General features: G+C 37.9%; 1 protein-coding gene across 2 annotated transcripts in view; it reads left to right on the top strand.

The window, feature by feature from the left end:
• Positions 1-15,648, top strand: part of grid1b (glutamate receptor, ionotropic, delta 1b) — a 406,477-nt gene that overhangs the window by 225,041 nt on the left and 165,788 nt on the right. For both annotated transcript variants that reach the window (XM_055042755.1, XM_055042754.1), the window contains exon 3: positions 4,850-5,134. In XM_055042755.1, coding sequence (XP_054898730.1) covers positions 4,850-5,134 — 285 coding nt within the window. The remainder of the gene's footprint in view (positions 1-4,849; positions 5,135-15,648) is intronic.

Here is a 15,648-nt window from a genome sequence, read left to right as displayed (position 1 = left end):
ATACCAGGTTATTACGGTAATTTACTCACAAGACACTGAAAGAACGGCGTCTGATTAAAATAAGCAAAAATATCCAGACGGAGATTCAAAATTTAGGACATAAAGGGTTTTAAAGAGGCCTGCCAAATGCTGTGTTGGCTTTCAAGGCAGACCGTTCTGTTTTTCTGTTCTTTTTTAAATTGTTGAAACAGAGTGTCGTACAGTAATGAATGCAATTGAGACGATTCTATAACTTCAGACCCTCTCAACGCCACTGAAATTCATCCTGAAGTTAAAATTTAAGTCAAAGAATAATTATATTTAAAAAAAATATATAGAATTGATTTAAATGAATGATTTGGGGTCAGTTCTTGTCACAGTACATTGTAAGCTAAGGGACATAAATTACAGTTCCCGTTAAAATATTGTTGCTGGCCTAATTTTAAAGCCCGAATCCATCATGTGCGAATATTTGATGGTGAAGTCGGAGTTTGAGTGGGATTTTGCAGTTCAGCTGGTCCGAAGCCCACAGCCAAACCACGAAAATCTCTTTTTCTTTTAATCAGTGCCTGACTGATGGTGCGCCACAGATCTGACATAAAGTTTCCCAGGATGCAGGTACAGTGGTTTTCAAAGTCAGCCATCAAGCACTGATGTCCTTCATGTTTTAGACACGTGCCCTGTTCATCACACCAAATGAATATTTGATTAGCAGTCCTCCATAATGACATGCTGCAAAAGTAATTCAGCCATCTGAACTGAGTGTGGATCAAAATCTAAACATGCATTAAACCAGTCCTTGATAACTAAAGTTAGATACCACTGCTTTAGTGGAAATAAAAAAATATATATTAAAAAAAAAAATCACATCTTTTTGATGGAGCTTGAGTTGACAGTCATGTTGGCCATTTATTATCAATGTTTATTCCCTCGTCTGCAGGCAGCTGAAGAAAAGGTGAATATTACTTGTGGCGACTCACTGTGATTTATTTCAAAGTGCCTCCAGTTTGTTTCAGGGTTCGGTCCTAATTATCGCCGCTGTTGCGGCTAATGCATTTTTAACCAGACTGATCAAAACAGTTCCGTGCCCAAAAGGGACGGTCTGATTTGATAATAATTTGGTTCCTCTGCAGGCCAGTGATCAGGATGAAATCGGTTCAATTTTAAGAGCAGACACCAATTGGATGTTCTCTGCAAATTGAAGCATTGCTGGACTGCAAATGGACCAAGTTGCATACAAATTGTACGCTTAGTTTCTTTTTTTCATCTTCTTTATTAATAATACACAACATCTGTGAAAAATTTTGGGGATTTCTTGGCTTATTTGCAAAAATGTATTTCTTTTAATATGTAATTTGCTTCCAGGAGAAGTTATTTATTTATTTATTTGAATCTGGGAATAAAATAGTGTTTAGTGTGTTCAAAGGACTAGACGTAGCCTTTTTATAAAGCAAATTTGAGGCATACATTTACAAACGTGTGAAAATAGAGCTGCAAACAGAAAAATGCTGCAAAGCAATGCAGCGTGTTCTTCACACCATATTTGAAGACTTGATGCAGCTTTTAAAGTTTCACATCTAGCGGTTGCATCTGATTTATAGTTATGAACTGAACTCAGAATATGATCAAGAGAGTGGCTGGCAAAAAATAAAAATACATGTTTTATTTTATTAACTAACTTCTTGCTAATTAGATCAGAGTTGGTTCATTAGATCCTGTTTCAGAGGCAACATTTGTCCCGTTGTCTTAAAATCTATCAGTTCGGTTGATTGCATTTTTTTTGTTTTTCCTTGATGATCCTTTAAAAAGAAAAAAAAAAAATGAAAGAAAAAAGTCACCGACACGCAGACGTTGCTGCTCCCTAACACAGAAGCTTTCACATAATAAAGATGGATTCGGTGCACTTAGGCGACTGACTGTTGATGATCTCGTGTCCTCGGTTTGTTCTCGGCTCTGAGGGAGTCAGCCCGAGTTCAGCCAACTTTGACTCATCAAACATTAAGCAGCAGGATTCCTGCGACCTGCCAGCTGTTCTCCTGCTGCTGTTTTTATGCTTTTTCCTTGAAGGCGACCAGCCTTCACATTATGCCCCTCTGCCTCAGCACAGATGCCTCTTCCTTTTTCTTTCTTTCTTTTTTTTTTTTCTCCATTTCATCTTTTCCCCTGGTGGGAGTTCAGTCATAACACTCCTGCTGTCCTTTGAAGCATTTCTTGACCTTTTAGTCCGGACAGATCTCCTCCTGCAGAGAAACTTGGGCTCTAACTGGAGATGAAAGGTGTCTAAAAGGCTTAAACTACACCTTTTTGTCTGAACACTGCAGGTGAAAGAGCCTCCATGCGGCTCCAGTTTGATGTCGGGAACTCAAAGTTGTTTGGCAGTAGTTTTCTTGGGGTGAAACCAAAACCAACGGCAGACATTGAATCCGTGATAAGAGAGAAGAAATCTATTTTTGAGAAACAACTTTGAAGGATTTATTTTTGTTTTGGGGGAAAATAGCGGAATCATTTCAGATGTCTTTTTTTTTATTTTACATTTATTGAAACATATCGAAGACATTGAGTGGGGAAAAAGAACCCATAAAAATGATTTGGTGAAGTCAAGAACAAGAACACTTTCAAACATTATAGAACCTCTCAGAATCTGTGCAGGTCCCTCTTCAGAGGAGCTCAAAGACTTTCTTTTGAATTCTCTTGACCAAAGAGAACCAGACTCTTTGGTCTGGTTCTCTTTTTTTTTTTCGTGGCATTCTGAAAGCTTCGGGTTGTTGTAGCTCCTCCTTCATGTGGCATTTGGAAAAAAAATATCAGTATCCAAGTTCCCTGGAAGATGAACAGCTCCATGATGCTGCCACTGCTGTGCTTTCCTGTTTTATCAAGATGTTACTCCAGTGATTTGCTGCGTTATTTTGGTACCAAACACACCTTTTGGTTGTCAAATTGAATGGAGGGAAGCTTGCAGGTAAAGCCCTAATAAAATCTGGAGAGTTTGAATTTGAATTTTAAAACTGTGTCCCGTCCTGCTGGTACTTTAAACTAATTTGTTGGAACCAAAGATGCATACATAGCCTTGGGGAAGAGATACAAATGTGTTGTGCAGTTTTTGTTGCTATCTCTGTCATTTATTTATTTTTTGCCTTTGTAACAGTTTGACACACCTGCTTTAAAGCAAGAGCTCTCCTAGAGGAAGATGAGCTGGGAGTTCTGTGCTTCCTCAGCTGTCTGTGGGCAGCAAGAGACATGTTTAAGCTCTTTGTTAACTTGAACTGTGATTTATATATACATAAAATGAACAGAGGTGAGAGGTGAATATGGTGTGGATGAAAGTCTTGCTCTGAGGGTTTGCGTTTTACTGCAGGAAAAGAGGAGCCTGGCTCAGTCTCCCTCTATCAAGAGCTTATTTTTTTCTTCTTAAAAGCAAGTCAGTTTAAGAACTGTGTTGGTTTGTACGTCTTACATCAGAGCTGCTGATTTGAGCAAAGGTGTCAGAGTTGAATGAAGACTTTTCTTTAAGATTATTTTTTTCATTTTCCAATAGTGACATTAACAGTTCTTGTGGTAAATTAAATGAAAGCAGAATTTTAAATTCGACTTAAGTAAAAAAAAAAAAAAACGTTCACATCCACTCTTCTTCTGTCTCAATCTATTTTCCTTTTTTTTTTTTTTAATAAAACGGATGTGATGGACATAAAAGCCAGTAGCAGCAAGAGAAATAGCATTTTATGAAGCTACAGATCGGCATTACAATTTGGTATTAAAATTTGGGAGAAAACTTATTTCTGAACTTTCTCTCTTTTTTGTTTTCAGTGCTTTCATTTTGTTTTTAATATTTATGTAAAAGTATTCACGTTTTGGGATGATATTGGTTTTACAATATCTGCCAGAAATGTAATTAAAATTGTGCTTGCCACAGCAATCACTATAGAAAATCAGAGAATGATAAACTTGTTCCATCAAAATGCACAGCAGCGAATTGTTTTTATTTTCCACAACAAACTTTATTTTATTTTGGTTGGTATTTTTTTTTTTTTTTTTTTTTTTTTTTTTTTCAATGCCTCATAATTGGTTATCGCTCTTGACTATCATGAAGGGCATGATTTGATTTTCATTTTTTGTACCCATACTTAAATTTGGTCTGCTGCCGTGAGTTAACCATCTTCATGTACACATTTCAATTTAGATACCACAAAAAGCTACAAATACGGAAAACTGGCAGCAAAATGTAGGTGATGAAAGTTTGATAAGGCTTTAACACCCAAAGCCGTGATTCAGATGGAAGCAACTGAGGATGAGAAATGTCCAGCTAAGAGCTATAACTCGGCTTCTGCTGTTTTCGCAATAATCTGTCTATTTTTTATTCTTAGGAAGAGGTCAGGTATCTGGTTAAATTTAAATATCACGTTTTTTGAGTTTTAGTGAAGATTCAATCCAAGGCTGTTTGATGTTTTCTCTCTCGACCGTCTGTTTGCAGCAGTGAAGTCATGGCAACGTCCATGTTTTGAGTGTGCACAGCCCTTTTAAGATGAAATGCAGCTGGTACCGGACACCTGAAGTCAGGGTTCTGTTGAAATCTGCGAAGGCTATTTTGTTCTCCTTTTTTTGAAACTCCTCATGTGATTGGATGAGAAGGAACTTGGTTTCTATTTCTACAGTAAATCATACTTAATTTGGGTTTGCAACTTGCAGGCAAACTAAAAGCATCAATTACAATAGTTTATGTAGTTAAACTTTCACTTTTAACCTCCACAATGTGCATCAGTGAAGCCATTGTGCTCTGTTTGTTCCAATTCTCTGGAAACTGATCAATTATATATACTTTATCAAAACAAAAAATAAAAACATTTCTCTCTCTCTTTCTCCTCTCCCTTTGCAGCCTGCGAGCTGATGAACCAGGGCATCCTGGCGTTGGTCACCTCGACGGGCTGCGCCTCGGCCAGCGCCCTGCAGTCCCTGACGGACGCCATGCACATCCCGCACCTGTACATCCAGAGGAACGGCGACGGCTCCCCCAGGACGGCCTGCCAATTCAACCCGAGTCCCGGAGGGCAGCGCTATACGCTGGCAGCCCGGCCGCCCGTACGCCTCAACAACGTCATGCTGACGCTGGTGGAAGAGCTGCGCTGGCAAAAGTTCATCGTGTTTTACGACATAGAGTACGGTAAGGGGTCGACGCTTTTTGTTTGGTGCTCTGTTGGAATCTCAGGGGTAAAATTCAAGGGGTGTGCTTTAGCGGAGACGACTGGATTGGAAATCAAAGATGAGACAAAACAGCTCTGCTCCAGAAAGCATAGTTTGGAATAAGTGTATATGGATTCTTTGTATTCTTATCGAAATAGGAATACAAAGAACTTGCTAATGCATTGTTCCTGTTTAGTACCTACACTTTGCTGTTTTGTCCCCTCCTACTTAAATCTGAACAATTGGACATACTTTTACATCTGTTGGTGGTTGTGTTATTGAGGAAGTATTAGAAATCATAAAAGTCTCTCATTTTGTTTCTGTATTTTATTTTTTGAACAATCCACAATGCATGAGTTGTTTCCAATCATTCTGTTTCTTTTCTCACTCTGGACCAACTGAGCAGGGGAATTTACAACAAATCACAAGTTGTGAAGGTGACACATTGACACATGGTCGGTTTGAAATGTTCTATTTCTGTTCCAGTTCTCTGAATCCTCAGAAGGACTGACATAAACATTCACTTCTGAAGTCTAGAGAAGTATTGTTACTGTGGGCAAAATCTCTCTGTTCCAGCTACAGTTTGAACCTAGCTTAAGCTCGAGGTGGTCTTAATTTTACATCTGACTTGTGTCATCTGCTAAATAACTGAATCCACCTGAATCAGATATTTAAAAAGTTTTTCTTTTAATTTGTGACACTCTGTTTACTAACCAGCTGATGCTTTTTTTCTTCCCTTGAACTGTTTTCTCTATAGTGTTTGATATAATACTTGTGCAGCTGCCAGCAGGGATGGGGTACATACAGATGTTTGCTTTTTTTCTATTGTGCTTTGCACCGAGTTATGTTCATCTTTTTTTTCTGATTTAGTCAGAGGAATCCTTTTGTTTTGATGAAACACATTTTGTTTGCTTCTGAAGATTGCCTGTTTCCATTTCTCAGTCTCAGCTGTGATGTTGCGGTGACTTTGCGTCTCCGACCATAGCGCCACATGGTGCCTCTGCCTCTTTTTTGATGACTCACCAGCTTCTGTAGACAGATGATGCAGCTCTGCTTGCAGAAACACACCGGAGTGTTTTCCCTCTGGCTGTGGAAGCCAGCTTTTCATTTGTTGGGAATTTCTCTGTAAAAGTCCTTCTTTATTCTTACATTCTGTCATTTTAGATTCATTTTTATATCCGAAACATTTAATCGGATTTACTATTGTTTTTTTTCTTCGTCTTCTTCTTCTTAACTTTGTTGTAAATTTACCTTATGTGAACTCTCAGGGATTAGCTGTGAGCAAATAATTGAAAAGCCATTAGAAAAAAGCTCTAAGTGCCTCAATGATTTCCACCGTTTCCAGACTGAGAGAGGTTGTAGCAGTGAAACTTTAGGACCCCGTTCTCCCGTGTGTTTGTTTGGGATAGCTCACTTTGATTGCATCTTAATGAAATCACATTAGCTTTCATGGGTTCTTCAGTGTGATCAATAAGGGATGGTGGCAATTACAATACAGGGATACAGAGCGATGCGGGCTCTTAGCCTCTCAGATACTCTCTTCCAGGCCATTGTGATTTAAAGCTAATGCATCAGAGCTAAATTAGAAACCTTAGCATGATAAAATAAACAAATAGAAAATATGGGGAACTTTCTCACATAATGTTAAATCCTAAAAATGCGTAAGTGCTCTAAAATGACAATCCCCAAACTCTGTGGCACTTAATGCTAAGCGTCGCCTCATTGACGGAAATTAAAAAAAAAAAAAAAAAAAACGTTGGAACCTTGCAAACGTATGAAGTTTACTAGGTTTGGATGTATGAACAGCATGAATAACGGCAGGCAAAACGGGGGATTTGACCCACTTAACTGAGGCTTGAACGAGGCAGAAATAACCTCTATAGGAGTATTTATTGATAAATGTGTAAGAATGTTATTATATCAGTTTCCCTCTAAAGTGCCCTGTGTAATACTTCAACCTCCCACTGCTGTCAGTGAGATTCACCTAAACATGAATCTCTGCATAACCACCTGATTCAAAGAGTAAATAATTGAATGTTTAAATGACTTACAGGTATCTGTTCCAGGATTTCTTTGGTTATAGTTCTTATATTTAACTTCAGCAAGTGGGTTCTGGTTGTCCATAGCAGCTGATCTGGATTTGATTTTTTGGTTTTTGTTTCACCTTTTTATTCCCTGGATAAATATTTATTCACTGACTTAAATGCCAAATCAAAAGCTTCAAATTTGATGTTAACTCTGCTCTCAGTTTTAGATGTCAACACGATGGTCATTATTGTTCTTAAAAATCCTGTAAATGTGTATTTAATCAAGATGAGGAACCTGTTTTGGCATATGTTTTGTGGCATTTTGGTGTCAAGGTGTCATTCAGCTGTTTATTCCTTTAGACAGGAACAGAAAACAAGAGTCGATTGTTGACACTGATTTCCACCATCTGCTCCTTTCATCCTGAAATGGGTTAAGTTTGGGCTTATTTTGGATTTTACGTCTTCTACTTCTGTAGAGCATACACATCATAAATGTGCAAGTAGTTTTATCCAGAGAGAAAATTTTCAGATTGTTTCAGCAGGTTTGAAAGCAAATTTTTGCCGGAAAAAATGTAGTGATGCTTTAAGAAGTCAACCATTTGACTTCACTTGAATCACTCTGAGTAAATTGGTGCAATGCCGCGCCAATGCTGCATGAAGCACTGAATGTCATTTGGTCACATGCTATTTTATGTAGTTAAAATATTGCCTGAAGCTAGCAGCACTGGCTGAGCATTGATCAACAGTCACATCAACCACATTTGGGGCGTTTGATTTAAAGCTGCTTTTTTTTTTCTGTAAAACAGATGAAAGAGAATTGTTCTTTTTCAATATTATCCTTTTGTTTCTGCCAAATGATGCTGAGGAAAGAAGATGTAAAGTTAAAACTTTTCTTTTTTTTTTTTTCATTTAATAACCAAGCTTCTTTTAATTTGAATGAATGATGCCGCTTTGGGTTTTTCCTTATTTGGGGTTTTAATTGGAGGGATTCACATGTGGCGCTTCAGACTAATTCAGTAAAAAAAGAAAAAAAAAAACTGAAAAAAAAGTGAAAAAGCTTCATAAATGTTGTAGATGACCGAACCAGCTTGTGCAGCACAGTGTGGGTTCCAAGAACAAGGGCTGTTTTTTTTTTTCTGTTTTATTTTAAATGATTTATTTATTTATATTTTTATAATGTGCTTGTGCTCCCTGCTGGAGTGCTTAGATGTGTGAGCGGGAGGAAGAGTTGTAGGAGATGCAACAGCTGCAGGTTCAGTTTTCCTTATGAGGGTTATCATATTTCTGGTCTCCCTGCTGAGCTGATCTCAGCTGTTATTACTCTGAGGTTTGTTGCTGCTCTGTTTCCCTTCCCATAATGATCCCTCCATTTTCTCTGAGGCTCAAACAGTTTAACACAACCGTTATTGTATTTTTTTTTTTTCTGCGAGATTATTGCACAACGTAATGCAGCCTGAGCCCTCAAAACAACGAGGAAGCAGCAAAAATGGTTATCGGTGGTAAAACGCCCAGTGTGAGCTGTTTACATCTGTGAACAGAATCTTTTTACTGTTCACCATGCTACTCTGCTTTTGTGTTTTATTATTATTATTCATATGATTACTTTTTTTGCTTCCTGGAATGCATGAGTGTCTTTCCAGCAGACAACATTTCTAATGAATATCTGGGTTCACCATTGAACTGAAAGCTTTTTTTTTTTTTTTTTGTAAAGATGGTTTCATTGAGTCAAAATCTAAATGAAAAAGAAACAAAAACATGATTAAAATCATACACACATACATATGTTTCTCGACTTTAAAACCAAGAGTCTGTGGACAGATTTCACAAACGGTGTGCTCTGATGTGAGGCTGCCCTCTAGCTCTGATATGAACAAGTGTCAGTCAGCGTGATGAGAGCTCTGAGAGAACCTCTGATCCCGGCTGGGTCAGCGGGGAGTCTGTCACAAAAGACTCCGCGACCGGCGCCGAGCTCGGGGTTTTGTTGTGACGGCAGGTTGGGAACAAATGGACTGAACTGTCAACCGTCTGGGCTGACATCTGGACACTTTTGAAGGATGAAACACAATAACACGCTTGAGTTTTTATTCCTATAAGAAGGAGATTTTGAGGAAAGGTCAATATCCTATCAAGGGTTTAGAATGATATTAAACGCGGTTTTAGGAGCTGGATGAATTTGTAGCAAATCCTTACATGGAAGTAGAATTTTGAAGGAGACTTTTCGAACCTGGATGAATCGACTCGACAGAATCCACCACAATCCTTGGTCACGTTTTTAAAATTTGCAGTTAATCACATGAGATTAACTGGTGAGTCCTTCACAGCAGCTGGTTTGATGCTCCTTGGATCTTCTTTGTAAAGTTTCTCAAGAAATCTTCTCCAAAACTGTGAAACGAAGCAAAGACTTTATTTCCAAACATCTGGATTGTGCTTGAAAACACACAAGCTGAAACCTATTATCATTCGTTACGGGGAGTTGAGCTTTGTAGGTTTGAGGTGATGAGCAAAATGTCCTTCAATGTCATGATAATTCAGCGATACTGTTGAGTTCGAGGCAGACATGTATGAACAGCATGAAAACATTGCAGCTCTCTCGGCTTCATTTTAGAAATCAGAATGTTGACATTAGTAGCTTAAAAATTCATTGACTAGATTTTAAATCTCGCCACAGTATGGTGTAATCTGTATGTCAGTCTCATTGAGTTCTCCAATGCTGTAGAAATCTTTTTTTTCTTCAATCAATTTTTGTTTGATTAAAAATTCCAGAAGTAAATCTGTTTCTCAGTACTTCATCCTATGGCTGTCACAGATTTGGACACGTCAACTGAAACCACCAACAAGGTGCACAGCGTTACCTCTGATAGTGTGACCTGATGCAGCAATCAGCACCAGGAAATAATGTTTGGGTATAATGGAAAAAAAAAAAAAACATATTCTTGTTATTTTATCCAGCATGGCAGGAATGAATCAAACAAAACATATAAATAATTGCAGGGTTTTCACTTCTCAGTCTTGGAAGCCAGTAATCAGCTGGTCCAATCAAATGCTGTTAAAGGTGGGGACACGGATAGCAGCACTCTTTGTTCTTGTCGCCTGATGTGTGTCTGGCTCGTCAACCCAGCGATAAAAATTATGACTCCCCCTGGTCTGTTTCCCATCAGCAAGGGCAGCCAACACTCACTGTATTGGATATTGGATTGTGTCGTTGTGGGCTGCAGATCTTGAGCCGCTTTCACTGACCTGGATGGTGCGTCTAATGCGGAAGCAGGGAAATGTCTGGGTTAAATGAATAAATATTATTGCATGAGAATTTAAATCTGACTCACATTGCCATGCTTTACTGTCTGATAAAAGCCTATTTTTTTCTTTTTTAGAAACATTCTACAATTTTCGGCTGGAGAAGGATAATAATCTGTCGCTTCGTTATCGTAGTCTAGGTCTTCAGAGAAAACTGTTGCTTTGCAGCAACACACAAAAAATTTTGGTGACAATGTGTCGTTCATAATAATTTCTGGATATCTAGCCTTACAATGATCCACCACAAACTGAGATTTTCAAAATCTTCCAGTTTTTGGAGACTGGAAAACTCTGAAAGCCGTGTGTGAATCTTCACAGTCTCAATAACTGATCTGCAAAGGCATTCACTGAAAAAAGCACCATGTTTGCAGCAGGACTTAATAACGCCATCCGGTTGACACGGACACCGACAGTGTTTTTCAACAGAGTCAGAAATGGCATTTGCGGATCAAGAGCAAATTATCAGCTGTGGATGCGGCTCAGTGCGAAGCTTTGAACAGCGTAAACCTGCGACAGGTGATATCAACAAACTGTGAAGATGAGTCAGCTTCGCTAATCTGATGCCTAACAAATATTTTAATGATGCTGAAGTGTTTCTTTTTTTTTCCCACTAATTAGATTGAAAACTAAACTCTAGATTTTAAACATTTTGATGGATTGCAGGCCTTTATGAACCACAAGCTTCTGTCAAAACAACTTTCCTAGTTCAAAATCAGTGCTGAGAAAGAACTAGTTCATCGCTTCCCGATGAAATGGCTGCTGTTCTTCTTTTTTAAATTTTTTTTTCTTTGATCCTTGGAGTTTCAGTACCTACACAGATTTTCATGTGAGTATTCGCTGCTGGAACACATCAAGAAGTTTGCTTTTTAGACTTTAAATATGAAACGGCTTCTTCTATTTGTAAAAAATTCCATCTGAATGAGTTAAGTTAGAAAAAAACATACAGGTGTGTCTATTTGGGACATCAAATGTCCATCAGTTTTTGGGACCAGATTTAAATAATTTGTATTTCTGAACAATTACGTCCATGTATCCGAATGTTTTTAAGCACTTGCGTAAATCTGAATCATTTCAGACAGAGATGCGCAGAGTAATGAGCCACCTCTTATTAAGTCTCAGACTCCACATTCAGTCAACTCCATCCCAACGAGTTCTCTGTAATTATTCCTCCACCACAGCAGTCACAGTGGGTTCTTATGAGCTTTCTTGGATTGTTAAATGGACCTGAAGCACCGCTTTAGAGCTGATTTAGATTATTCTATTGAGAATCATTTTTTTAAGTGGAAAAATGGATGTTTTCCATGTCTAGTGTGGCGGAGACACGCTGCGCTGTGTGAGCCCACTGCAGCGCTCGGCAATTAGCTGAGGCAACATCAGGGTGTGTGTGGAGAAAATGCATTTAGTCTCAGTTTGTTTTCTCTGAGGGAGCACTCTAATGTCTGGATGTTAATCATCCAAACAGCAGGAGACGGGTGTGGATGCTTAAGTGATGAGATTTTAGCTTTACACTTGACCCTCTGTGCTGGACTTCAGATGAGATCAAAGGTCAGCGTCCAAATTCTTTTTCAGAACATATTTATCAGAATATTTTTATTTATTTATTTATTTTTTTGCGAATATAGCCTCTGGCCATTTCGTAGTTCAGAATTCTTGGTTGCTTTGAGGCCTGCATATTTTGTCATATAATTATTGAAACTAATCTATAATCGGCTCATAGTCTTCGGCAGAGAAATGGAATGGAAAATAACTTTGATGAATGTTTAACACCAGAATGATGATATGTTAGATTAGCGCTCATAATCTCTACTTCACACCATATTTGTTAGAATACCTGAATGACACAACAATTCTCTTTGCACTTTAGTATATTAGCATGAGACTGCTCATGGTGCAGCATGGAAGTAGGAAGAGAAGCAATGGGACCAAGTTAATAACTTAACAATTAACTTGTTAATAAGTTAATAACTTGGTCCCATTGCTTCTGTAATGAGAATTGTGATCAACATATGCAGGCCTCAAAGCAACCAAGAACTCTGAACTACGAATTGTGATCTGTAATGAGAGTAAGGAGTTGCAGGAGGAGTGCTGTGAGAAGTGGGACTAAAGAATTTGGATTATCTTGGATATCTCTTTGAGGCATTTCACACATTTATAATGAGTGTATTAAACACAATGTATGTTCACATTTGAGGTATTTCTTACAATCTGCAGACCTTCTGCAAGGTTTCTTTGCTCGCACTCCCATTTGTACAAAGATTCCTCATCAGTGTCCAGCCTTTATTGGTTTTCCATTTGAAACTTAATTGTCCCTTCAGAGGGCAAATTCACTTTGTGAAAGCATGCATTGTAAAAGCTGAAACTCCTCTCTGGGACTTAATCACACAACTTTATTGATCCGCCAGCTCTTCCTTGCTGTTGTTCTGTTCTCCCTCTTCTGTCCTGGATGAAACGAGATTAACGTTTTGTACATTTTACCAGCGAATTGCAGCATATTTGAACAGTCAACATGATATGGGAACATAGTTGTGTTGTGGGATTGCTGATTCGAGATGCAAAAAGCATAGAAATGTAGATAAAAGTATAGTGCTGAAAGTTCAGGTGTTCCGACCAAACTTAACCCAAAGTTAGCTGACACCAACTTTGACCGCAAATGCACTCGATGCATCTTCCTAGTCCTGTTTGCCGTCCCCGTTTTTCCCGCTCTTCATCTTCATCCTCTCCTCACTGTGTGTGATGAGCAAAGCCATTATAAGTGTGAGTGGAGCAGCCAGCCCATTTATTTAGATTAGAGCCTCATTGCTGAGGGACACGAGCAGCAGATGGGCTTTCGGGTTCGGCTGTCTGGCCGAGCCTTTACGGGCCCGTTCTGTCTGTCAGCCGACCGTGATGATGATTAAAGAAACTATTCTGATCTGACCTTTCCCTCGTCGATATTTTTTTCCTCCATCTTTTGGAAAACGCCTAAAGATTTCCTGCATTATTTCCTAGATCTTAAATATCCTTATTCTCTCACTCCTCCCGATTACATTTTGACTGTTTCCACTTCAATGCCTGACTGATCAGCTTCTTTTTGTGTTTAGTTCAGGACATAACCACTGCTTCTAGATGGCAATAGGCCTTAGAAAACACTAACAAAGGTCAGTAAAGGTTTTCACTTCCCCTGATGGCCTTTTAATAATCTCTCTGTGTTCAGACAGCCGCCTCTCTTGCTGCTCTCATGCTGTGACCAGCCTCCACCCTCCACCCTCCACCCTCACCCCCACCTCCTAACATCTTTCTGTTTTCTTCCATCCTCCTCCAGCCCACTCCGTCATTATTGCCTGCGTTGTCTCCCGCCGATTCTGCTACTTTCCTTTTGCATTTCCGTTCTCGGTGTTCGGCGTGACCCCCACTGAGCCAGAAATATCAATGCAGAAATTTGAATGGATAGTTTTAGTAGAATGATGTCGTGTCGTCAAAAAAAAAAAAAAAAAAAAAAAAAAAGTCATAAAGCTGTTAAAAATTGTCTCCCAGGTCTTTGTGTAAGTGGGTTATCTCTTTTCCTAGACATATACTCATCCCACATATTATTAGTGTGTGCCTTTCAAACTACTCATTTTCTTTCACGTCTTACAGTATTTTTTTTATTCAAATAACAGTACGTTGATCTGTTTTAACATTGAGTGAAACACAGACTGAAGCCAGGCTATGGTTTTTTATGATTTAATATGAAACTTTCATATTTGCAGCTGTTCTTTCATATCCTGCCCCCAAAGAATTACCACATATGTTTAAATTATGAATGAACGAATCCTTAGAAAACCTAAACAATCCAATCCATTCCAGTTCTATTTACACAATAAGTTATGTTATTGCAAAGTCCATTTATTTTAGGAGCTTTATCAGTAGGTTTAATTACAGATTAATTACACACTGGTGGATTATTGAAGACCTTTAATTTGCTTAATTATGATTACTTTCTGCTTACAGTTAATCAAAACATGACATTTAAAATTAGAATATTACATCAGACTAAAAAAAAAATCTATTTTACAAACACGAAATATACGCTTAATGAAAAGTGTGTTTAATATGTATTTATTAGTTTTATTTTTAAAAGGTACTTTAAAATGGACAAATGAGACCCATTGGTATGTGTATTCTAATTTATTGAATATGACTACTTTCTAAATAGAGGTTTATAATATGAGGAACAGTTCAAACTGGATTATCATTGATAAATCCTTCTTTATATTTATGATCTCGACACTCGATTCTGTCTTTGTCATTTTGAGCAAATTTAGGTTTTGGCATAAAAGATGGTGAATGTGCATCCAGTTGGTAACATATTTGTTAAGTAGGTAAAGACATGGTAAAAAAATAAAAAATAAAACAAACAAAAAAAAAAAACAGTACTACATTAATGTACAAATATACACTACACAATATATTTGTGTACTGTGTTGTGATATTATGCATGTCAGTGTTAATATTGCAGTTTGATCTATTGTGCAGGTCAGGAGAAAAACTAAATATGACTATCGACTGTGTGGCACTAAAATTAAATAAAAAGCTGATCTTTCTTGATTTGTTTTGGTGTTATTGATATTGAGAAACTGTATGTTTTTTTCATTTGAATTTGTTTAGATTTCATTAGAAATTTAATAAACAGGAAAGTTTGATGGCTTCATGAATTTTTTAAATTTTTTTAAATGCATATATATTTTGGTCCATTGCGTTTAATTGCTTAACTACACCAAAATATTCATAAGTTGGTTAGCGTGTGTTCATAGTCAGTAGAAGAAAAATCGGGACTGGAAAAAGTCAATCTAGAAGGAAAACAGAAATATCTATCGTGACGCTAAAAGCAGCTACACAAATGCAATTAAACTTAACACTCCAGAGGTATAAAATACTTCATTTTAAAACTCACTCATCCATATATCCATTTTCTATCCTTGCTTATCACTGAAGGTTCGCTGAGCGGATGGTGAATCCATTGACAGGAAGACTGCACAGTCTGCCAGTCTATCACAGGGCAACATTAGAACAGACACATGACAAACTACCATGCACACACACACCCAGAACCATCCACCGTTATTTATTTATTTTCAGAAGCCAATTATCAACATCATCTGCTTGGTGTTTCATTGATCTAATTATTTAAATGCAGCAGCTTGTTTGGAAATAA

This window comes from Poeciliopsis prolifica, unplaced genomic scaffold (genome assembly GCF_027474105.1).
Source record: "Poeciliopsis prolifica strain line A6 unplaced genomic scaffold, Auburn_PproV2 SCAFFOLD018, whole genome shotgun sequence".
NCBI lineage: Eukaryota > Metazoa > Chordata > Actinopteri > Cyprinodontiformes > Poeciliidae > Poeciliopsis > Poeciliopsis prolifica.
The sequence above is the reverse complement of the archived record's forward strand: the minus strand, read 5'-3'. Positions and strand labels throughout refer to the sequence as shown.